This window comes from Engraulis encrasicolus, chromosome 4, assembly GCF_034702125.1.
Source record: "Engraulis encrasicolus isolate BLACKSEA-1 chromosome 4, IST_EnEncr_1.0, whole genome shotgun sequence".
Taxonomy (NCBI): Eukaryota; Metazoa; Chordata; class Actinopteri; order Clupeiformes; family Engraulidae; genus Engraulis; species Engraulis encrasicolus.
The window spans coordinates 8,028,008-8,052,125 of record NC_085860.1 but is presented as its reverse complement, the minus strand read 5'-3'; the positions used below and the strand labels follow the sequence as shown (position 1 = coordinate 8,052,125).

At 43.4% G+C, this 24,118-nt stretch overlaps 2 protein-coding genes across 2 annotated transcripts; one reads left to right on the top strand and one right to left on the bottom strand.

The window, feature by feature from the left end:
- Positions 1-839: 839 nt before the first annotated feature.
- Positions 840-13,537, top strand: tsg101a (tumor susceptibility 101a). Its single transcript, XM_063196608.1, has 10 exons — positions 840-1,246; positions 1,742-1,829; positions 2,500-2,565; positions 3,507-3,670; positions 4,215-4,341; positions 5,619-5,676; positions 5,922-6,016; positions 9,026-9,228; positions 9,585-9,824; positions 11,341-13,537. Exons 1-10 carry the CDS (start codon positions 1,205-1,207, stop codon positions 11,428-11,430), a joined length of 1,173 nt encoding a protein of 390 aa, XP_063052678.1. The 5' UTR covers positions 840-1,204; the 3' UTR covers positions 11,431-13,537.
- On the bottom strand, positions 12,698-23,708 carry ldha (lactate dehydrogenase A4). Its single transcript, XM_063196609.1, has 8 exons — positions 23,590-23,708; positions 20,551-20,682; positions 17,877-17,994; positions 17,054-17,227; positions 16,284-16,457; positions 15,173-15,290; positions 14,453-14,576; positions 12,698-14,123 (listed from the first exon to the last, which is right to left on the bottom strand). Exons 2-8 carry the CDS (start codon positions 20,677-20,679, stop codon positions 13,959-13,961), a joined length of 1,002 nt encoding a protein of 333 aa, XP_063052679.1. The 5' UTR covers positions 20,680-20,682; positions 23,590-23,708; the 3' UTR covers positions 12,698-13,958.
- Positions 23,709-24,118: the final 410 nt, after the last annotated feature.

The following is a 24,118-nucleotide window of genomic DNA, read 5'->3' as shown; positions in this document are numbered from 1 at the left end:
GACTACTGTAGACACCTAAACACTAGGGGCAATAGGGAGGGAAAGTAATCTCATCGCCCCCTGCTGGCAACGTTCCAACCCCCTGCAACAAATGAATGTTTTTTTTCTTTGAAAAATTACATCTCGGCCCTGACGACGAAGTAGAAGTAGTGGCAGTCATATGATGGGCATGTTGGCCCGTTTTATCGAATCAGGTGGTAAAATGTTCGGTTTTTCACTGATCTGAGCTGATTTTAATATTCTTTAAAAAGCTAATACAGAACTACACTGACTGGCATGTGTGGCTTGTTTACTCCATGTAATTAGCATAGCCAAATTAGCATAGCCAAACATGAGCCAGAGAGGTGGTTACTCGTCACCACAGAAGCCATCATATCTACTAGAGAATTTAAAACCATACCAAAATGATCGCGTGTATATATGTGTAATAAGAAGACAATGTGGAACTCATAGGATTACAAGAATGTGAAGATATGCGAAGAACTTGCGTTCGTTCGCGTTCATTTGTTTCTCTGTGTTGTCAACGAGGCGCGAAGCACAGCATGCTGGGAGCTGTAGTCCGTTTCCGACCAGATTGGCACAATTTCTATTTTTCTTAAAAGAGCAAAAAATGACTTAAGATTTTCACAGGTACTAGTTCATGCTATTGTGTACGCTGAAAAATGTGTCTGGTGTTATAGTTCCAAGTCATATCTTTGTGGGATTTTTTTAAAAACTTGTCTATGGGAGTTTCAATAGGATCACCCTGGTGTTTGGAACGTAACCGCTAGGATCGCTGTTTTCCACTTTCCCTCCCAATATACTAATATTGCATTCCTTTACACCGGAAGCCGTGGCAAGTCTGTGGTGAAATGACAACAGTGGTTTCTGTTGGAGAATCGAGTCGCAATAGGATCCAAATACTTGACTTAAATTGATGTTTGTTTCACGGGTTTTTGTTCAGTAACAGCTATATTTCGTGCTTTAATAGAAATCCCTTCAATACGTGTTGATAGTTCATGTGTGAGACTGTCAAATACCGTTTTTGTGCTAATCAGCCGTGTTAGCTGATAGCTAGCTATCCAGTTTTTGTTGACAGCACTCCTCTGGCCCTGGCTGGTATTAGCCGGGGACCAGGGAAGTAAAATTGTTAACGTTTGTTTAAACATTGAACTAAGGATTTTACTTTTTCCTGATTACTTTTCGACGTTTCCATAAAGCAATCATGGCTGTCGTCAATGAAGGTGCGCTGAAGAAGATGTTGAAGGTGAGTAACGCTAGTTGTTATTATGAACAGCGTAGCGTCAGCTATCGCGAGCTAGGTCGCCATCCCAGGACAGGCAGCCAACTTCATATAAAATGGAGATTCTCCTGTCGGTATTATTAATAATATAGTAACGACATGTTGATCAAGCCTCTTCATGCATTTAGCAGATGCACACAAGCGCAGTTATTTGGATGACAACATATTCAGTCAGTTTTGGGAAAGGGATAACATGCTAGCCATTTGGGAGGGAGGGTAGTTCTAGTGTAATTTAGTCACATCGTTCTAAGGATGTGGAAGTTTTCGAAATGGAACAAAGCAAACAAGTGAAAATGAGATGCTGAATCGATGGACTTGTCTTGAAACGAACCCACGCTTTTTAAAAGTTTGTTACACATTATTATACACACATTATGCTATCTGCTCACCAGCAAAAATTGCAGGGAAGAATTTTCACCTCTGGCCTACCTGACGTTATGTTTCCCCCCTTGTTTGCAGCAATACAAGTACAGGGACTTGACTGTCCGGGAAATAACGAATGTAATCTCACAGTACAAGGACCTGAAGCCTGTGATGGATGCCTATGGTTTGTACATCTGTTTGACCTACCTAACGTTTTTATGTTGAAACATATACAACGTGGAAACAAGGGGACAGGTGTCGTGCTCAAAAGCGACTGTCTGCCAGAAAACGACTGACTTTATGGACTGCTCCCCTGTTACTCTGGACTAGAGGGTCAGCTGCATCAAATTCACTCAAAAATTAGTTACAAGGCGTTGCAAGAATGTGACTATCCCCTGTAAGTCAGGATTGCAAAAGGCAATACTCACCAAAAATGATGGGGTAATAGTGGAGGGTGCCAGGTCTATGTACAGTGACTTTGGTATAGCTAACTCTCTGTAGTCCAGAGTTACAGGGGGGCAGTCTATGAAGTCAGTCGCTTTTGAGCACGACAGGTGTCGGGGCCGTGTCAGAAAAGTTTAGACAATGGTTGAATCTGATTGATGTCCCGTTCAGTTAGATTGATGGCCCATTTGTTAATGCATAGTAAAAGCCTGTTGATAGATTTGAAAGCTATTTGCTGTTTTAATACGTGTGTTTTTGAGTTTGTTTATCGCATGTCACAGTCCATGAGATGCTTACATTTCTGGACCTCTACACTGTTGGAGTTTTTCTTTTTTCATGAGCCATGCAGAGGGTGCCTACAGATGTGTTAAGTCATTAATGGGTACCCTGAAAATGTTCCATCGTTTCAGTGTTCAACGATGGCTCCTCCAGAGATCTGATGAGCTTGACAGGAACAGTGCCGGTCAGCTACAGAGGTAATGTAGCACACCCATAGCTTGCTATATTATATGGTTGTGACGTCATCTGTCGAATGCTCCATTCATTTCAACTGGGCTCCCCAACGTTCGGACGTCTGTTATTTTTCGATAACGGACGGGTTGGTCTATAACAGACCGCTGTCAATGGCAACAAGACTTTTCACCATGTTTTCACTGCTAAAGCGACTTTTCAACAAGACTCTAATCAGCTGCTGTGATAGACAACACCTGTTGTCCTGGCTACCTAGCTGTCAATGGCAACAAGACGTTCACTCAGAGGTTAGAGTAGCCTACCTCTGGTTCACTGCTAAAGCCACTGGCTTGTATACAAGTCAGTGGCTAAAGCGAATGTTTCATATCACTCCGCAGGGGGTCCGGTCTTTTGTCACTCTAATCAGCTGCTGTGATAGACAACACCTGTCCTGGCTACCTAGCTGTTGCCTAGCGGTGTTCCACAACGGAGGTTTTGTTTTGCGCAGCAACCATCTTAACATTAAATAGGTCTAAAGAAATGTCCCCGCCATGTGTGAATCATTTAAGTATATCCATATAATAAGCGGGTTAACTTTCGGCGAGTCGGTCGCTTTGTGGAATAGCAGCACTTCAGAGAGAACAAGACCCCTCCGCTCCGCGTCGGGGTCTAAAGATTCTCTCTGTCGTGCTGCTATTCCACGGTAGCGACCTTCTCGCCGAACGTTAACCCTTACATAAAGCATTTCATCTGCACATTCAAGGGAACTTATTGCATCATGCTTTTTGTCGTTGTGGCATTTATTTGAGGAGCGCATGTTTTCATCTGCTGCTAAGAGCATGGGAGTGTAGTGTATAAAAAAAAAATGTATGGGTCACAACTGAATTGAATATTCAATGGTGATGTTTAGCGAGTATAGTAAGTAACAACAGGCCTCGTGTATTGAACTTCTTTTCTCTATCTTCAGGTAATGTGTACAACATCCCGGTGTGTCTGTGGCTGCTGGACACGTACCCTTACAACCCTCCCATCTGCTTTGTCAAGCCCACCAGCACCATGATGATCAAGACGGGCAAACACATCGACGCCAACGGGAAGATCTACCTGCCCTACCTGCATGAGTGGAAACATGTGAGGCCCTTTTTTCCTCTCCTCTAGGGTGGAGCTGGAGGACCAGAAAATAGGAACGATTACAGCCATGAACAAAATATATAGTTGTAATGTTATTTCGACCCCATAAGTAGGAGATATAGTGACAAAGTGTGTACAGTCCTCCTTTAGTAATTGTATATGTGAGGGTGGTGCAACCACATCTAATGCCACTATTGTATTATCTCTAGCACGTTCATTGCTTGTACAATTGCTTCATTGCTTGTAATTTGAAATTATGAATTTTATTCAAACAATTCAAGAGGGACAATAGTTGTGCTAACCAACTGGATAGACACCTACAACCATTTAGACTGAATGGTGGTCATTTCTCAACCTGGATTTCTGTATCTGTGACTGGGCTTTCAGCAAAGCTGGCATTCCAAATGGAATGAGCTTCTTCTGTGAATTGAAAAATATGCTGCTGCTCTTGTTTCTGTACTTTGCATGTACAGTATACTGTTTTGTGTATTCATGCTTGGTATGTGTTTGTTAACCTGTGTCAATGCCATGTTGTCCTGCGCAGCCCCAGTCGGACCTGTACGGTCTGATCCAGGTGATGATTGTGGTGTTTGGTGAGGAGCCTCCAGTGTTTTCTCGGCCCACTACTCAGCCCCCATACCAGGCCTTCCAGGCAACAGGGCCTCCCAACCGTAAGCAGCCCAACCTTTGTTACAACCATTGCACAAATTAATGAATGAATGACCATACCACGTTTTGGTGCTTTGGCGTTTTTGATACTCTAACTCAGTGTTTCTCAACCAGGGTGCCGGGGCACCCTGGGGTGCCGCAGGCCCCCCTCAGGGGTGCCTCGGAAAAGTAGCTGATAAATAAATTATGTAATATAATACATATTTGTCTAAATTAATAAAGTAGTGCTTGTCTTTCATCTGCCATTTACGCACAATAAAGTAAATTTAGGTTGCCCCATTAAGCTGCAACTTCGAACGTAGGTTGTGTGACGTCTCCAAATGTGTTACTTTTCTAAGCTTTTGTGGTATCCGATGCGATGCCATGTTCCAGCTTGTTGGTTTGGGGTGCCCTGAAAATTTTCAGGAATTGAAAGGGTGCCTCGACTAAAAAAAGGTTGAGTAACACTGCTCTAACTCACCAGAAATAACACCCCATTCATTTTCAATGGGGTTTTATTTCTGGTGCGTTAAAATATCAAAAACGCCTATGCACCAAAACATGGTATGGTCATCTTTGGTGCATCATCAATAAGGAAGTGTGGGTCAGCAGATCTACAAACAAAAACAGCTCAGCTGACCGCAAAGCATCGAGGATATTTGGGCTTCCATAACTCCCATGCAATGCCCTGCCATTGACTTCAATGTTAAACGCATCATGGCAGTGATTAAGTAAACGACATTTCTAACCAAATATTTAACATTGACATGTTATTTAGAAAGTACAGAATTTCAACGGATTCGATGTGACCCGAATTTCTTTACTTCTTTCTTAAGAAAATGGTAATTTCAGAAAATATTCTAATATTGTGAGATACCTAATTACTGTTTTTTCGGAGCTGGAAGCCCAAGTTATGCAAAATAAACAAACAAATGATTGGAATAGTTTGAGATGTGGGCCATGAATCTATAATCTATCAAAGTTTAACATTATTGATGGAATTATGGTAATCAATCAACTTTTTCACGATATTCTGTTATGGCCTGCACCTGTATTACCATGCTCAGTCATCATTTAATGTGTTTGTAATAGTAATATCTAAACAAAATGTAGATTATTATTGCTCATATCACTGCCTACAGTATGTGACTTAAAATTAAGTGAATTAAGTGAGGGCTGCAGATGACTCCAGGTTAATGGCATGGCAAGGCCCTGTGACACATGCAGTACTTTTGCATGCTCATAGATGGCGCTCTTGTCTGTGTAATTGATGGCATGTGTCACACCCTCTATCCTTCAGAGTCTTACATGCCTGGCATGCCAGCTGTGTCTCCCTACGGACCAAACCCAAATCCAGGGTAAGAGTACAACGTGTCTGCACATGACAACATGACTCACTATAATGCTTATTTCTTCCCACTACACAGAGATTTATTTCAGATTATAATATATTCCTTTCTACATACAACTTCCCATAATTTCAAGCTCTCAATCCTGCTTCTCTGTTCACACATCCTGAATGATAATGGAAACATCATTGATGCTATTCTGTTGTTTGTTGTGGTGTTGTAACTCTGTGTGTAACTCTTGCTTATGGTGACAGTGGGTATCCTGGTTACCCGTACCCTGGTGGCTCTTCTTACCCCTCCGCTGGTGGCCCCGGCCACTATGGCCCCCAGACACCTGGGCCTGCTGTGGGTGAGTAGTACCTACCAGAAGCACAACATATCCCTATATCTACTGTCCTTACTTACTACTAGCATATCTGGCTGTTTGCCCCAGGACATTGAAAAACTAGAAAAAGAAATTCAGGCTTCTGTGATAGTTGTGGACAAAATATTAAGGAATGGTAATTAATTTCAGGAAATCTAAGTAATGCAACAATAGGCCTATATTTTATGTAAGTATGTTTGTAAGTGACTGCACAAACTACCCATATAATGTTTCTCTGCAGTTAGTGAGTTTGGGTGCTGCCTGCTAAGCCAGTGGTTTCAAATTCGGGGCCGGGAGCCGCGAAGGGGTGCTAGGTGGGCCGCGGCAGGTTGGCAGGAAAAGTATAGCACAATATTTATTTAAACTAGACTGCATTCTTGTAGGAAATGCTGAAAGTGGGCTTGCCTTTTGGGCCAAAGCATTTATAAGGTAATACAGGTTGAGTTGTGTGCAGTCAGGGGAAAACAAAAATTGAGAAGCCATGTGTACATGTTTTTTTTTCGTTTATAAACAGTGTTGCGAGGAGGGGCAAGACAGTGGCAGCCAACCACGTGAGCTAAATTTTTGACCGACAGCGGTTTCTAACAATCAGAGGTTGACTTGTGCGCAGCTAGGTTCGCGCAGCCAGGGGAAAACAAAAAATGAGAACCCATGTATAGCAGTTGTAGTAAAAATAACATAATCTAACTCGGCTAATGAACACTGAAGAGTAACTGTCAGAACCCTTAATTGGCAATACCTGTTCTGGTTGACTCACTAGGCCCAGCAGCTAACTAATTAGTCCTCACAGCAAGCAGTGGTTGTCATTGAGTATTCTACAGCAGAGTTCTAAAATTCAAAAAATTGACAGTTACTCTTCAGTGTTCCATGCCTCCCTTAATAAGCCACACCTGTTCTGGGTAGGCTACGTAAGGGTTAACGTTCGGCGAGAAGGTCGCTACCGTGGAATAGCAGCACGACAGAGAGAATCTTTAGACCCCGACGCGGAGCGGAGGGGTCTTGTTCTCTCTGAAGTGCTGCTATTCCACAAAGCGACCGACTCGCCGAAAGTTAACCCGCTTATTATATGGATATACTTAAATGATTCACACATGCGGGGACATTTCTTTAGACCTATTTAATGTTAAGATTGTTGCTGCGCAAAACAAAACAGTGCCGTTGTGGAACACCGCTAGGCAACAGCTAGGTAGGCTAGCCAGGACAACAGGTGTTGTCTATCACAGCAGCTGATTAGAGTGACAAAAGACCGGACCCCCTGCGGAGTGATATGAAACATTCGCTTTAGCCACTGACTTGTATACAAGCCAGTGGCTTTAGCAGTGAACGTCTTGTTGCCATTGACAGCGGTAGCCAGGACAACGGGTGCTGTCTATCACAGCAGATGATTAGAGTCTTGTTGAAAAGTCGCTTTAGCAGTGAAAAGTCTTCTTGCCATTGACAGCGGTCTGTTATAGACCAACCCGTCCGTTATCGAAAAATAACAGACGTCCGAACGTTGGGGAGCCCCGTTGAAATGAATGGAGCATTCGACAGATGACGTCACAACCATATAATAATGACAGTTAATGTTGTGCAGTAAAAAAGTACACCAAAATAATCTCAACAATATTCCCATTAGTTAAGAACTGCATTATAATAATCTATTGCATCGCTATACCTCATTGTTGTCAAGTTATTATTTTATATATTCCAGTGGGGCACTGACTAACAGACCTAGACTATGATTGTGAAAAGGGATGCAAAGAAAAATAGTGTGACATGACCCATGTAAGGTGGGCCTTGGCTGCAATATACCAGTATGTGGGGGGGATTGCCATAATTAAGTTTGGGAACCCTTGTACTAAGCAACTCAGTGGTACTTTTGCAGAAAGCAAAGCCATTTGACTGAGACATTGCTGGAAATTGCACTGATTGCATAGACAGGGAAAACCCATGTTCTTCTGTATAGCATTTTAGTGTGTTACATAATGTTATAGCGACAGCATGCCCTTTCTACTGCAGATGGTGTTCACATACAGTACAGGTACAGTGAGCTGAGCTAAGCTGTTCAGTGTGCTTTCGAGGCACCCTCTGACCTTCCCGTCCCAGCCTTCTCCCGTCTGACCTTTAGACAACCCTGAACCCTGCCCTTCGATCTTGGTTCCACACCTACTTTCTCCTAACGTCTGTGATGCAATGACCCCTCTCACTGGAAATGTCACGGCTGTAACTAGAGTTGGGGGCAGAGAAAGTCAAAGGGTGCAGACAATCTCATTCAAAAGGCGGGTGGTTATTTTTAGCACATCAGAAGTGTGGATGGGGGAGTTGGTTTGCTGCCCCCAGAGAGAGGTTATGATCTCTTACGAGACATTATTATTGCCTACTGGCTCCCACTAGAATCAAAACACGAGTCAGTTGAGGCAGTGGCAGGAGAAGTGGCATTACAAATTCTGCCTATTTTCTCATAATGCATTCACTTTCTAACATGTTGTGCTCCTTTCTTGTAAAAACACAACAATGTTTAATCCTTAAAGGCTTCAAACCTATAATAAGATGTGATAAACAAATCTTGAATCTTGAAGGCTTGTCACCAAGTCATCACTTTGGGCATTGCAGTTGATGCTGTAGAAGTGTTCCATTGTGTTCTCTGTTCTCAGTGCACTGAGTTTTCAGTGACTTTGCCCTGCACACTGAAGCATTGCCCGAAATGCACAAGTAAACCATTTGAGACACGCTGAGTAGGTAGGTGTAGCACAGTAGGTGCATATATGATATTTACATTTGCTAGTAGATAGTAATAGTCATGATTTTGGGCACAGAACCATTTCCTTCTTATCTATAAATGTGTTGGTATTTGACTCCCTGGGAGAAGAGATTTTTATATCTCAACAGGATCTTCCAGGTTAGATAAAGGGCAAATGAACATCTTTTAAATATCCTCATTGTATAGGTGTAGTCTGCAGAGCAGATTCATCTGTGTGTCCATTCCGTTAATCTTCGTGTCCCTTTTCTCAGGCCCAAACCGTGACGGCACCATTGGCGAGGACACCATCCGGGCATCGCTGGTGTCAGCGGTGAGCGACAAGCTGCGCTGGCGCATGAAGGAGGAGATGGACCGCGCTCAGGCCGAGCTGGACGCCCTGAAGAGGACCGAGGAGGACCTGAAGAAGGGTCACCAGAAGCTGGAGGAGATGGTCTCACGCCTGGACCAGGAAGTGGTGAGGGACTTAAAGCCAATAGCCATGTTCGCGATTGAACAGCAGAGTGCACTACACGTGCATGGCGCAGAGCCTGATTTCTAGAATGCCTGTCTTATAAAGCGGAAGTCATCAGCACTGCCCAATTGCAAACGTGCCTTATGCGTGGCTTCAACCAGAAAGTCATTGATTGTTTAATTGGCGTCAATTGGGAAATATTTTGAGATGTTATTGTTCACTTGTTTTAACACAAAACACCTTTTAAACATGAAAATCTACTGTGTATCATCACTGAATATTATGCTAAAGATGATCATTTCAAGTGGAGGTTTGAGCGTGAAACCGTTCTGACTTGATTGCGTGTGTCTGTCCAACAGGCTGAGGTGGACCGGAACATAGAGCTCTTGAAGAAGAAGGATGAGGAGCTGAGCGAAGCTCTGGAGAAAATGGAGAACCAGTCGGAGAACAACGACATTGACGATGTGATTGTGCCGACGGCACCCCTCTACAAGCAGATCCTCAACCTGTACGCTGAGGAGAATGCCATCGAGGACACCATATTCTACTTAGGAGAGGCGCTGCGGCGCGGAGTCATCGACCTCGAGGTCTTCTTGAAGGTGAGAAGTCTGTTTGCCAAAAAAGGTTGCCATGTCTTAGCCTAGGTCTGTTCACTGTAATTTACCCCTGAGCGAATATTTTGGTGTGCTGATTGCCGCGCAAGTATGGATTCCCTGCTCATTCACTGCATATTAAGCGCAGTCGTTTTTGGGGAATTCTCTTTTCCAATAGTTCTTGGAATTAAACTACACTTCAGATGAACCCATCCAGCATATAATGCACCATACTATTAAAAACTACTTAATGTTCATTAATGCTAGATAAAAACTCACATATCCGCCATTGCTCTATTCAGCTCGTGCACCCCCTTATGGCAGGCTGCGCACCCCCAGGGGTGCACGCGCCGCAGTTTGGGAAACCATGATTTTGCGACTTTTGCGACTGTACATTGGTTTGTGGCAATAGAACGTTTAATGGTGTTGAGCGTAGCATATGGGGTGCATTCCAATATGCGGACTCCCATCCTCGGTCTGTGGTTGTGGCCTCGCATTTCGCTGACTCCCCGCCTCCTGGGAGAAAGCAATAAAGTTTCCCAAATGTCAGCCTAGCCACAACAACTTTTGGGGGACTATTCTTCATTCACCATCCCGTTTGCAAATGAGAAAATGACATTAGCATTTAGCTTTTGGGAGATATTGAAATACAATTTTGTTGTCAGTGACGTCATCACTGGGCCACAAGGAGGCAAGTGAGCAAGGGAAGACGGTAGTCTGCATTTTAGAAATAACCCATGGTGTTCCCATAGAGGTAGAACATTAGACTAGAGGTGACCCCGCCCCCCTTTTCACGGCAATCTGTGGCAGCCGTTATTTGTAGGTTGGCCTGAGAAATGGAAATGAATGGAGGAGGCTCACCTCAAAAAATGGCTTAATAATTTCAACATTTCAAATTTGGTCTTTGATTAATGTGTTACTTCATATTCACACAGTTTTAGTCCATTTTTTGACAAGGGTGGGCTTATTCTCCTTTGACTTGCATTGCCTGAAGGTGCCTACACTACCTACAGAGGATGGGAGGCGCCACGCATGTACCATTGCCCAGTGCTGTCGCGAATTGCCATGTCACCGCTAGTCTAATGTTCTACCTCTATGGGTGTTCCTCTCCGCAGTCGCTTTATCTGGAGATTCAGGAAGTGTGACAGGAAATGAACTTAGTCTTATCTGCCACTCAGTGTGTCATGTGCTGACATTGGCAATGCAAGGGCACAGCATGTTGCACTGGATAGAATACATACTGTGATTGGAAAGTTCTGTATGCCTCAGTGAAATACGCAATGTGATTGGTCATTGGTCAAACTTGGGTGAAATAATTTCAATGGGCCATTCTACATGCTCGGATAAGAATAATGTGATTGGTCAATGTGGCATTTACACAGGTCTTGCTAAAATAGAGTTAGTGTTATGTAGGCTGAGTAATATGACCATACAATCATTTCCGCATCAGTGATCACTGAGTAATGTCATGTTGTTGATCTCTCTCTCTCTCTCTCTCTCTTCTCTCTCTCTCTCTCTCCAGCACGTGCGCCTGCTCTCCCGTAAGCAGTTCCAGTTGCGTGCACTGATGCAGAAAGCCCGCAAGACCGCGGGACTGAGTGACCTCTACTGACCTGGCAGGCAAGCCAGCCTTGCTTTGCACTCCGTGTACCCTCTTCCCTCTGCTTCCCTATGTTGTCTTTCCTTCTTTTTTATTTAAAAAGGGGAAATGTCTGGTAGCTTTCTCTCTCCCTCTTCCCCTGTTTTCCCTCTATCCATAGCTGTGGTTGGGGGATGAACCCCCCCCACTCATGTGAGTTGCCATATTGGTGTCTTCACATCTGGACATGACATACTGAAGTATCTGAAACTACAGAGATAAGGGGCTGTGAATTCCTCTTTTTAACGAGACACTGGACTATTTAAAAGACGAATGACTCATATCTTTGCTCTTATGTGATTTTTTAGAGCATGGTGATGCTATTGGTTTCCTCTTTGGACCCAACTGAAGATTAGATGAGGGTCTCTTTTGTCCCAAATCTAGCAACCCTTTCAGACTGCATTATTGGCCCATAATAGTGGTTCTAATCAGCCAAGTAGCTTTGTTGGCTATGTATAATTTCACAAATTATGATGTAATATGTTGAGACGTGACGTGTGAGTTCAGCAGCAAAACCAGTCCTATACACTCCAGATCTGCAAGTTTAGACTTCCGGGATCAAACAATAAGACTGATGACTGTTAGGTGATTTATTTTTTTCCGTTCGAACAGTGACTCAGCGAATCAAGGTGGTTCCACAAATGCGGCAGTACTTAAGCATTTCAATTCTGATCATCCCAACTCAGGTTAATTAAAATCTGAAGGTAATTTTAGTAATTTACTCCCTGCAAATGTTTTGTTCCCACCTCAATTTTTTTTTCTTTAAAAGGGTTAGTGAATTTTATACTGCGTCATTTCAAATTTACAGTGGGTACAAATTGTTAGTTTATATATATTTATATATGGCAGAATAGTTTTGTTTTTCTCTTCATGCACTTTGAGTTTTACAGTTGTAGGACATTCGTCAGTGTGATCTGTGTCTGAGCGGATGTCTTTGGTTGTTTGATTATTGTTTTGAAACAGCTATAGTAATAAATATCAGTGAAACATAAATGTTGTGTTGTTCTTTGGGGATCTATACCACATCTAGCTTGAACCAGCATCTAGCTACACTGCATATATACCACAAGTTTCTCATGTTTATATGTAGCAAGTAACATTGGGCCAAAGTGTAGAATACATTTTAATCCAACCAGTCAATTCCATCAGGGCAATTGACGTATATATTATGTTAATGGGTGACTTCATGAGCCTTTTCATATTGGTGTCTCATGTGCACAAAAAATATGGAAACATGGGATTTTAGTAGTCATTGTACTGGAAGTTTATTTGTTGTCCAAATCGAACAGAGGTGTACCTAACCAGTCTGCCACAAAATGCAGAACAAGTATACGGCTGTCTAGGTTCACCAGTCAAAACTGCCATCAGATACCCCAACATGGCATCAGAGGCATTGGAGCAACAGTACCGTACTCGTTTTTTCCATTAAGTTCTTAGAATCTTGTTTACACAAGCAGAAGATGACCTTCAGCCAAACGGACAAGGTAAACATTTACACAAATTGCTAATGACATCGGCTCTTTGTCTCTTTTTTTAATATTTAACACAGTGCATACGTACATACTTGAGGTGAGCTCTAACAATTCAAGTCCCCTTGGTATGACAGAAAGCCATGGCTTCACCTGGGTTGTCTCCTGTACTTCAGCCTTTTGTTTTCTTTTTTCAGTAACCGTCAATGTCCAAAGCTTTTTATAATGATGGTCAGACTTCCTCGCAGTCATATATCAATGCACTTGTGGTTTGCTTCTAGTACAGCAGAGTGCACTTTTGTTTCAAGCCTTTTTGTAGAGGTCAGAGGCAGAGATGGGAGTTGTTTGCATTCGAGGTACAGTAACTGAATCTCAGATGCTTCCAGAAGATGGATCGCCATGGGCATCGTAGAGCGTCAGCCTTAACGACCAAAAGAGTATGGAATGATTTGCCGAGCTCAAAGAAAGACAACATGGACACCGACGAGGAGCAATACTTAATACTATACATAACTCTCCAGCACACACAAACCTCTCAAGGCGTTCCCTTATAAGCTTTTTTAACCCAATGTGGCATGGAGTGTGAGGAAGACAAAGTGCAACACATAGTACACACATAGTACAATACAGAGCAGTACATGGGGCCCCTGTGATGGCTTATGTTATGCAGACAGCATGAGGGGCAGTTTGTGCGGTGATACACGTAACTACACTGCAGGCTGCATTAAGCCCTACAGATACAAATATAAGGTGTTGCCTTGAGATGCCTGGAAACTGCTGAGGAGCTGTGTTTCAAAATCTGGGATGGGTTGACTGAATATGGAGGGAGATTATATTGAAGGAAGAGAGGGGAAGGAGTTGGGAGTCTATTTTGTTACGCAGATGATTGCTGCTTGTTTTTTTTTTGATAGTTGCTGCTGCTGAGATGGAACCATACGGTGTGGATGACATAACAAGGATGAATTGATGACGGGAGGAGTGTTGACGCGGGGGAGGGAGGGCCGGTGGATTCCAAGCTCAGAGCCCGGCTCTTCAGAGCGTCAGCTCCTTCTGCACGCCCCACAGGGTCTCGGCGCTCTTCTGCAGCTGAGCCTCCTCGTCAGGCTTCAGGGTCATGTGGATGACATCCGTGAGACCGCTGTTGCCCAGCACGCAGGGGACGCTGAGGAAGACGTCATCCTTCACGCCGTGCATGCCCTGTGACGGCAAAAGAAAAAAAAGTTGAATTGTATCGTACTGTTGAATTATATCTCAGGATTACATTTGAAAGCTTCAAATTAGCCTCAAACTATTTTTTTTTCAAAAATGGCTGTGATGTTCTGACACAATGTCATATAACCGTTTACTATATTCTGTATTTATCACCTTTATCAAAGGCTGCAGAGCCCTTGGGCGAGACTGTAACGAATACAGTAAGTTGCTTGGATGAAGTCAGCTAAAAGTGTGGTGTAATACAAGTCATAGCCTAATGTAATGTCCTATGCCAGGTTCTGCAGTTTGACCCAATCTGCTGGTTAGAGACCTACCTTCACCAGGGTGGAGACAGGGTGCACCTTGTGCAGGTTCTTGGTGATGGATTCCACCAGGTCGGCCACAGACATGCCAATGGCCCAGGAGGTGTAGCCCTTCAGTTTGATCACCTCGTAAGCACTTTGGGGGGGGAGGAAAACACCAGATTTAGTTAATTGCTGTAGATTTAGTAGCATGGGGCCACCTTCTCACTAGATTACTTCTATGCGAGCACTTGTTTCTAAGCTGAGCCACGTCATGTTATGTTACAATGGCTGAATTTGTTCCCCAGAGGGACTTGCTTCATAAGCTTTACAAAATCTGCCAGCGTGTTCTAGTCACCACATAATACTTGGCACTGAGTCTTACTTTGCTCATGCAATGCTTTTGAAATTAACAAGGCGAGAATACAGGCCCAGCATGTACAAGTTTCCTAGTTGCACATATACAGGAAATTCCTTACCAAGAGCTACTAGATAGAAGTACTATGCTAGAATTTGCATGATTTTGATGGCAATAAGTCTCTATGGAGGCCTACTGTTTGATCACGCAACAGTGTGGAACAGCAGTTCCAACATCATGACATGGCAGAAGCAAGCCATGGCCGTGTCCAAAATGTTTGCTCGTTCACTACACGGTTTGGGAATTCCATTGTGTTGTCTCCAAACACTGTGTGAACTTGCAAACATTTCAGCCATTGTCCTGAGTCATCATTACAGAATATGATGTTTTCCTACCCGTCGACCACTGCCTTGTGGACGGCCTTCCAGTTGTCTTTGTCGTTGTCTGTGCCCATTTCGGGGTGCAGCTCTTTGAGGGAAACTCCAGCAACGTTGACGCCACTCCACACAGGCACTGCACAGGGGGAACAACAACAGGAAATTAGGCCATCTGTAGTCACGACATGCCATGTCCTCACATTTCACCTTCACTCAGTTTGACCCTTACACCGTAAAAGAATCCCTCAATCATAAAAAAACGCAATAAATGAAGATGGGCATGATAAGACGTACCAAAATGAGACGAGAGGAAATGGTGTACAAGATTGGATGTCGGCAAATAATTACATTTCCTTGTTCTTAAATACTTGTTCCTGTGTTCTGTAATAGCATCCTTTCTTCCTTTTCATGCTTTTCCGCAACATCATTGAAAGACAGTATTATGATGTAATGTTCAATTTGCTACGTGCTATTTCTCACAATCCATTATGCACTTTGAACTACAAATGTAAGATCATATGAACATTTCTGCTTTAAAAGATTTGTATTTGGGGCAGTCATACCATCCTTTTCTCCATGATGTGCAATACAATTGACCTCGTCTCTTCATCCCTTTAGTGACTTAGGAGATAAAGATCCAGTGTTATATAATAATAACGGAGTGGAAATTAGACTATTTGTTCCACACAGCCCTTAGCTTCTCATCACTATTTTGTGGGGCAAGCCTAATATCCTAATCTTGTCTTTCCATGTGCTCATGTTCTTAGTTTTATGTACGGTGATACTTTCCATCTCATCTATTACTACATTTTTGCCTCCAAAAAAGTGAAAGGAATGTGTCTTGTGTACAAATCCCAAGCATTTGCTGCTCACCACTGTCCTTGCTCAAAAAGCACCTCAAATCGCACCTTTTCTTGGAAGCATTTAGCTTTTAGTTTACAGTAGACTAGACTCAAGGTTTCTTAACATAGCATCTGTGTGGACGTGTATGTACTTGTGTGTGTGGTAGTGTATACTTTATAAGTGTATGTTAAGAAACCTTGAGTTATTTGAAAGCTGTTATTAAATATATATATTATTATAGGATTACTATTACTGTTATTATTATTATCATCCTCATCATTATTACCGCTTGAGTCTCCGTGCTCTCCAACGATCCAGCCGTGGCAACTGCTGGGGTGCAGGTGGAGCTTCTCAGCCATCAAGTGGCGGAAACGGGCAGAGTCCAGGTTGGTGCCGCTGCCGATGACGCGGTGCTTGGGCAGACCGCTCAGCTTCCAGGTCACATAGGTCAGGATGTCCACTGCAGGACGGAGAGAGAGAGAGAGAGAGAGATGAGTGGACGGGAACAACAGATTATTATTTCTCCATAATGTTATCATAGTATGTTATCATAGTTATCATGTTATTGGAGTTCAGACCGATATCTCTTTCTCACACTGTGTGTGTGTGTGTGTGGCTGACTGACTTGACACTACTTAAGGAGGGGGGGCAGGGAACAACTATTGCAGGTTGTAATAAAATAGGATTACGGATCTTAAGGGTGGATCACAGCATGTTTTGGGAATGAAGTTCCTCACACTTTTTCCTTCACACTCTTTATTCACTTTTTTATCATTTCTCCGTTTTTCTACTCTTTCACCTTCGTTTCAGATCCCCCATCTTTATGTCTGTCTGTCTGTCTTTCTGTCTGTTTGTTTACTATCTCTGTCTTGCTGCCTGCCTGTCTGTCTGTCTATTTGTCTGTCCTGCTTCCTGCCTGTCTGTCTATCTGTATCTGTTTGTCCTTCTGTCTGACTGACTATCTGTCTGTCTTACTGCCTGGCTGTCTTTCTGTCTGCTTGTCTGTCTGTCTGCCTCTCTGTCTGTCTGTGTCTGATAGCCATGTGAGACCCTCACCGGGGTTGGAGACCACCATGATGATGCAGTTGGGGCTGTACTTGACGATGTTGGGGATGATGAACTTGAAGATGTTGACATTCCTCTGCACCAGGTTGAGTCTGCTCTCGCCCTCCTGCTGACGAGCTCCGGCGGTGACCACCACCAGTCTGGAGCCGGCTGTCACGCTGTAGTCTGAGGGGGAAACACACACACGCATTACTCACGTGACAGCCTCACTCAAGGTATCCGTTTTACTCCCATTTTAAACACATTTTATGGTGTTTTCTTGTTTTTGTCTTGAATTATGCCTTTTTTCCGCTCATCTATTTTTACAGATTGTACAGTCAGAGGGGAAGAATTTGAAGGTGTGATGGCTTCTTCTGTATGTTATAAAATTAGCCTAACTAATAGTGTTGTGCAGCTATGTTTAAAAATGCCAATTATGATCCCAAAAGAGTCAATTTTGTAATGTCCATTCAACATCCTTGGGAGTCAGCATCCAGAGTCAAACTTACAGTAATAGTTCTCTTAGTTGGTCTAATTAACTTGACAAAGTTAACTCTAAATGTACCATTTCTAACAGAGATGATTCATAAAGTATAGACGGTCCACATGGAGTTCCTTCGGAAATCCGCTTCACATAAGGTTCTAAGATGCAATTCTAGGGCAGCCATGTCCCTTTAGGAGACTAGGGCAATGACTGGAGTTCAATGGAAAGTCACGCCCATTTAGGAGACCAGTAATGCTCCCACTTTGTGGAGATTGGTGACACATGGCATGACTTATCTTAGTAACCATATTGAAAATCTTTGTTCCTAAATAATAGTATGTTATCATTTACCTTTGTCTGCCACGATCTTGTGAGTCTTGAGGAAGAGGCTTCCGTGCTGAAGGTCCATGACCTCACCCTTCAGCTTATCCTCCATCACATCAACCAGAGCCAGCTCATCGCACAGGTCCTGCACATCAACACACACAAGGCGGGACTCATGGTTAGGTAAGGTCACCAGCAGTCCAACAGTCCCACTGAGGTTTTTATCATCACCCAATAGACTTTAAATCAGCACCATACAAATATTGTGATATTGATTAAGTATAATCGTCGTTGATGGATACATTACTCTTTACTGACCAAAAACACTGCCAGCTCATGACACTCACACAATCAGCACATGCACGCGCGCACACACAGCCACAGATGGTCAGATGAGGTCAGGTAAGGCCAGTCACCAACAAAAACACAGTTTTTTTATAGTCACTTAACTAATGAACCTTAAAATGCCTCTATGCATTTCAGTTGTTCATCAATGATCATCAACTTCATACCTTGGTAGACGGCTAAATTACTCATTACTGGACAAAACTTGTGTCTAAGGATACACCTGTCAGGCAACCAGGATTTTCCATTTCCCTCCCAATTTTAAAAAGTCTGAGCTTAAAGGACAAAGGTCTATTCTAGTAACCCACATCATTCAAAGTGTGCTTTGTGCTTGTGACATAAAAAGGCTCACGCTGCAAGATTTCTGTCTTGGTTAAGTCCTTTTTGCGCTACACCGCAGAATTCTTGACCGTAAAATTACATAATATGTTGTTTTCATAAGTGCAGTAAGCGGCAGGTATGGCTACCAAAAGTAATTGTAAGCTCCTTTGATGGTGTTTTCCACAGCTATTTCTTGGGCTGGAGCAGTACATGCTCTTGGCTCTGTCTCCAGTAGGCTCCAAAGGCCCAAGGTCCTCTGTGCAATTGTGCCTGTCTAACTTATTACATACTCACGCTGATACAACGGAATATGAGCCAAGGTTGATAAGGTTATAATCCAAAACATGGCTGTGTGCGTGCGTGTGTGTCTCTGCATGAGTGTGTGCATGCACATGTCTTTCATAAACTCATGCAATTGGATTCAACCCTGGAATACTATTTTGTCTAACTTAATATATTCATGTTCATGTAGAATACAGGATGAGGCACCTTCATGATACAAAACGTGTGTGTGTGTGTGTGTGTGTGTGTGTGTGTGTGTGTGTGTGTGTGTGTGTGTGTGTGTGTGTGTGTGTGTGTGTGTGTGTGTGTGTGTGTGTGTGTGTGTGTGTGTGTGTGTGTGAGTGAGTGAGTGAGTGAGTGAGTGAGTGAGTGAGTGAGTGAGTGAGTGAGTGAGTGAGTGAGTGAGTGAGTGAGTGAGTGAGTGAGTGAGTGAGTGAGTGAGTGAGTGAGTGAGTGAGTGAGTGAGTGAGAGAGAGAGAGAGAGTGTGTGATTCCTACACTCCAACTCAAACATTTATTTAGACTACTGCTTTCAAGTTGTATCTGTATTTACCCAGCTGTGCCCTTAGAGAGGCTGATGTTTTGGGACACCTTATCTTCCTGCGAGTTAAAGGCTAAGGCATTGTCTGGTCTTTAGCCTAATGGTATGTGGCGTTATTTCTTTTTTAATATCTGATATCTGGTTTCTGCACAGAGCCAGTCACTTCTTGTCTTTCCTTCCTGTCAGCATGCAGTGCTAGAGAACACAACATGATAAGCTTAGGAGGATAGCAGTAGACAAGTTATACGAGCTATAAATAACACAGACAGAATATGATAAAAATAATCTCTAATAATTGTTATTCACACACCGAAGGACAGGGTGGATAAGCTGAGAAAACTATGTGATTTGAGGGCAGCATGGTAATCGCCCCCAGTAAGTCTGTGTGTGTGGGGACAGTAGAGTGTCATGCTCAGCACATATCAGTAATATGACAAGCCTGACCATATTTATCCTAAGAGAGGCACTAAAGATGAAGATACTCATCGGGGATCACCCTTTGACAGAGCAGTCGTGATAATGGAGTTGGTCTTGTGATCAGAAGCTTGGAGGTTCGAATCCCATTCCAGCTGGAAGAATGTTGGTGCCCTCAAGTACACTTGTCCATAGCTTAAGTGGCCCTAAGACTCACCTTGCTTTAGAGAAAAGTGTAATGTAATGCAATGTAATATACTATTGTAATGTAGTATAAATTCTGGGTCTTATGGTTAATTAACGTGCCATTGGAAAGATGATTTATTCTACTTTAAAAGTGGAAATTACGAGGGTGTAATGTTGAATTCATGTACAATATTCTATGACTTGCCCAGTGGAAAATGTCACTTCGGGGGTGTTCATGTGTGCTTTTCATGTCTGTGTTTGGTATTTACCATAATTCCTGTAGCACGTGAATGCCACATCACCTTTCTTTGGAGAAAAGTGTTATCCTAGTAGAGCAATGTAATGTGATGTAATGTAATGCAAATAGGGATCTACATTAACACCAGCCAACTGGCCAAATGCTGGTGAAATTTCAGTCTGGCCGGTAGAAAAGACCAATTTACTAGCCACTTTCACCCATTAGTGAGAGTGTATTTGGCTAGTCAGATAAACATATATACTAGCCAGTAGCCAGTTTGGCTGGTGATGAAAAAATCTAATTTAGGGCCTTCAATGCAATGTAATGTAGTGTAGTGCAATGTCAGGTAGTGTTAAATGCTGCATAGGTCTTACCTTGAGGAGGATGCTGACGGCGGAGGCCATGCCCACCATGCCAACACCCACCACGGTGACCTTGTTCCTGGAGCCCACGTGCTCTCCCTCCATCACGTGCTTCACCAGCTTCTCCTTGGTGGCTGCCATGTTCTGGAAGAGGGCACAGACAATGGAAAACAGACTAAGCAAAAAGAGTCAATAGGGATGTTGACAAACTGTGGTCAAATAAGATTAGTTGTAGGCAACTGGCTATCTTTTTGGAGCGTCTTCTGAACTTCTTAAGTCTTTTCCTCTTAGACATTTCTTCAGTTCTAGTTTTGATGTGGGAATCAGATGGCATTTTATGTGGACAGTGAATCTGTAGATCACTATCTACAGGTCAAACTGTGGTGTGGTGGGCATTGTTTTATGAACTTCTCACAGCAGGTAAATATACCGATTGACTTGAGTAACAGTAGTTAGGAGACCCATTCTGATGTAGGCCTATCGAGTTGAAGTATCAAGTCTTGTAACACTAGTTGTAGAATACTTCAGCTTTTTTTCCTCTTTTCTCCCAGGCCATGTTGCACTGGCAGCATGTCATTATGATGCAACAACGTAAATGAAGAAATTCCACTCCCATATATCTACTTACACTTTCATTGCAGTATAAGATACAGAATGTCCTAGTACATGTCTCAGTCATGCTGAGTCATGTTGCAGATCTATTCCTTATGATTAATTTCTCAAGCTAGAATGGCCATGGTTTAACTGGAACGTGTTGTCCGAATGTGAGTATGGTTGTAGTAATGTTGCAATATTGTAGTCAAACTTTTACTTCCGGGTAGTGCAGCATTCCACTGGTGGGAACATTGTGCTCTGGTTCGCCTGGCCTACGGATCACCACTACAGGGAGGGATTGCAACTATTTTTAGTTCCTCTTTGAGTGTGCGGCCACTCAGAAAAGGTTAAGTGGCAGAGGACCTATTTGCATCTCTCGCCACTGTCCCCGAGGATTGTGTGGACACAGGCACGTAGTTGAGTGGGCCTCGGGATTAATGTCCTGTAATTCCCCTCTAGGTACAGCCTCCTTAAGTCCCCCCACCCCCCGCCCACCCTGGGCAATGCATGAGAAAGCACACCTGTCAGCTTTACACTTGTCAACACACCTTGCTCCTCTCCTCCTCACACATGAGGCTCCTCACCTCTCCTCAACCATGATCCTATTGATGATTGGATGCAAACACTCACAGTGTGTGTGTATATATATATATATATATATATATATATATATATATATATATATATATATATATATATATATATATATATATATATATATATGGCCCAGTGTGCAGATGTAAAAAGTGATGTCAGATGGCAACCAGGGTGATTTAACAGAATTTGAAAGGGCATCATGTTGCCACAGTTGCTTACACTATCACATTTGTAGGTCATGGCAGGAATAATGCCATACAGCGATAGGGCGGACGAGCAAGGCACTTGCCCCTGGGCCCAGGGCCCTCCCGTATTGGTGGTAGGGGCTCTATTGTGAGCTTGGCAAGCTATATAGGGGGCCCTATGAGTGCCTTGCCCTGGGGCCCTGTGTGCAATTGTTCCGCCACTGATGTCATACCAATAATGTAGGTTTCCTCCCTACCAAACCCTTGGCATACGACCTAGCACCTACATGCTGATACTATGTATCCATTTGCACAATAATTAGTTGGTTGCAGGGGTGCCGCAAAAAAAAATGGGCCCCATGAAAGATTCAAATTTTGGGCCACCAAAATGACAAATCATGTGATCAGCTTCCTTCCAGGGGCCCTGTCAGTGCTGTCGGGCCCTTAGAATCTGTAACAGCTTTCCCCCCCTCGCGGCACCCATGGTTGGTTGTAAAAGGGCTTGGCACTTTACTTGAAGTCCGCCATCACCTTACACGACAAATGTCATCACTGCACAAGATTGAATATTGACTGACTTGAATATGGACTTCTAATGCCAAAGGGCCAGACCGCTCTATAACAAGCTGCAACTGAGCCTGATAACATTTGACGAAATATTTGCGCTCGAAATACCAGAGGACACAGCGATGGACTGCTGGGGAGGCCGCGTCTGAGGACCACTTGCTGCGCTGCAGCGATGGTCTTCCTTTTTTCCGCCCTCAATCGCATAGGGGCACGTAGGCCCATGTCATTATGCAACTAACGCTGGCACTGAAATTACAACATAGCCTTCACAATATTTGGGAAGAATTCGGCCAAGACACTTAATCCACATGCTTACAAGATGGCTGAAATACCGCGGAAATTATACTCGGAGGCTTATTCATACAATCCTAAACATGAACTAGATTGTACGTAAGCGCGCAACAAGCTTCTCGAGTGAAAACCAAATGGGGAAACGAGTTACAACGGCCGCAACAGGTTCCAGCTATGGTAGCTACCACCCGAGGCTACTGCATACTGCATATAGCAAGCTTGTTGTATGTCTTGTACCATCAGTTTAATCAATATGTATCAATTATGAATGCAAGTTATATATCTAAACAATAGCGTTGCCAATGTGATGCAACAGATAGTGACCAACATGTAACACCGCCCATCAACTCTCTTCCGGATGCAAAATTACGCAATAGCTCGAGTCTGAAAATTCCAATTTGCCTGCTGGCAAAATGAATGCGCACAAACTCTAAACCACACATCAGACTACTCGTGCGTTGCAATAGACCAACTGAGACCATGGGTGAGGATGCGTATCAGGAGTAGGCGGATGGGACTGGAGCACGTTCACAGCATCACGTAGGCACTCTTCATGGTGAAGTGTAGGCTACCGTATCATCCATCGAAAGCAAGGCACCTGACTTCGTTTGAATTAACAACATAGTCCTACTGTGCATTGCAAACTAATAGTATGTGGGAGAACAATAGAATATAGATAAGTGCCAAGCTGCAGGTACACCTGTTATATCCCAAAGTTCTGGTGGAAATTGTGTAATAGCCTACCATCCAAATGCCGACACCATCCAAATACCCTCCAAAAGTACTTTCAGTTTTAACACATTCCGAATATCCTCACCTCTGTAGTCTTGGTTTGAAGTAAACGAAGAAAAGTACAGATGGAATGTCTTCTCCAAGGAACCCTCCTGTGCTGCTGGGTGGCTGGGCTGCGTCGTAGCAGTGACTAGCGGGCGGGGCCGTACTGTATTTAACCAGCGCGACTGGATGACGGCCGCGAGAGGATGGTAATTGTGGGCGTGTCGAGGCATCTCGTGTACAAAGTCACGTCCGTGCGATGCGTCATGCGCAACTAGAAGCGGATGCGCTCGGCACGGGAGGGTCTGGCTCGTTCTTATTCACTGGAAACCCACTAGTCATTTGAAACAATCACGTGTGGTATAGCGCTGAATCCGAAGCAGCATTTCCTACGAGGCTGTCTCCGTACAACCCTACCTCTAAGGGCCATAATTATTCACACTTTGGTTATATACTGTATGCCACAATCAGGTTACTGTAGGCTCCATGTGCTGTCCTCTCTGATTATACATTATGTGAAATTTGATTTTCATGACAGATGATTTTTCATAGAGGCATAATTCATTTGAATT

Coding starts and splice junctions, on each gene's coding strand:
- tsg101a (XM_063196608.1), top strand. CDS start 1,205: ATGGCTGTCGTCAATGAAGGTGCGCTGAAGAAGATGTTGAAG. Junction 1,830..2,499: donor GCCTGTGATGGATGCCTATG/GTTTGTACATCT, acceptor CCATCGTTTCAG/TGTTCAACGATGGCTCCTCC. Junction 9,229..9,584: donor CACGCCTGGACCAGGAAGTG/GTGAGGGACTTA, acceptor TCTGTCCAACAG/GCTGAGGTGGACCGGAACAT.
- ldha (XM_063196609.1), bottom strand. CDS start 20,679: ATGGCAGCCACCAAGGAGAAGCTGGTGAAGCACGTGATGGAGGGAGAG. Junction 17,995..20,550: donor CCGTCAGCATCCTCCTCAAG/GTAAGACCTATG, acceptor GTTGATGTGCAG/GACCTGTGCGATGAGCTGGC. Junction 16,458..17,053: donor CATGGTGGTCTCCAACCCCG/GTGAGGGTCTCA, acceptor TCCGTCCTGCAG/TGGACATCCTGACCTATGTG.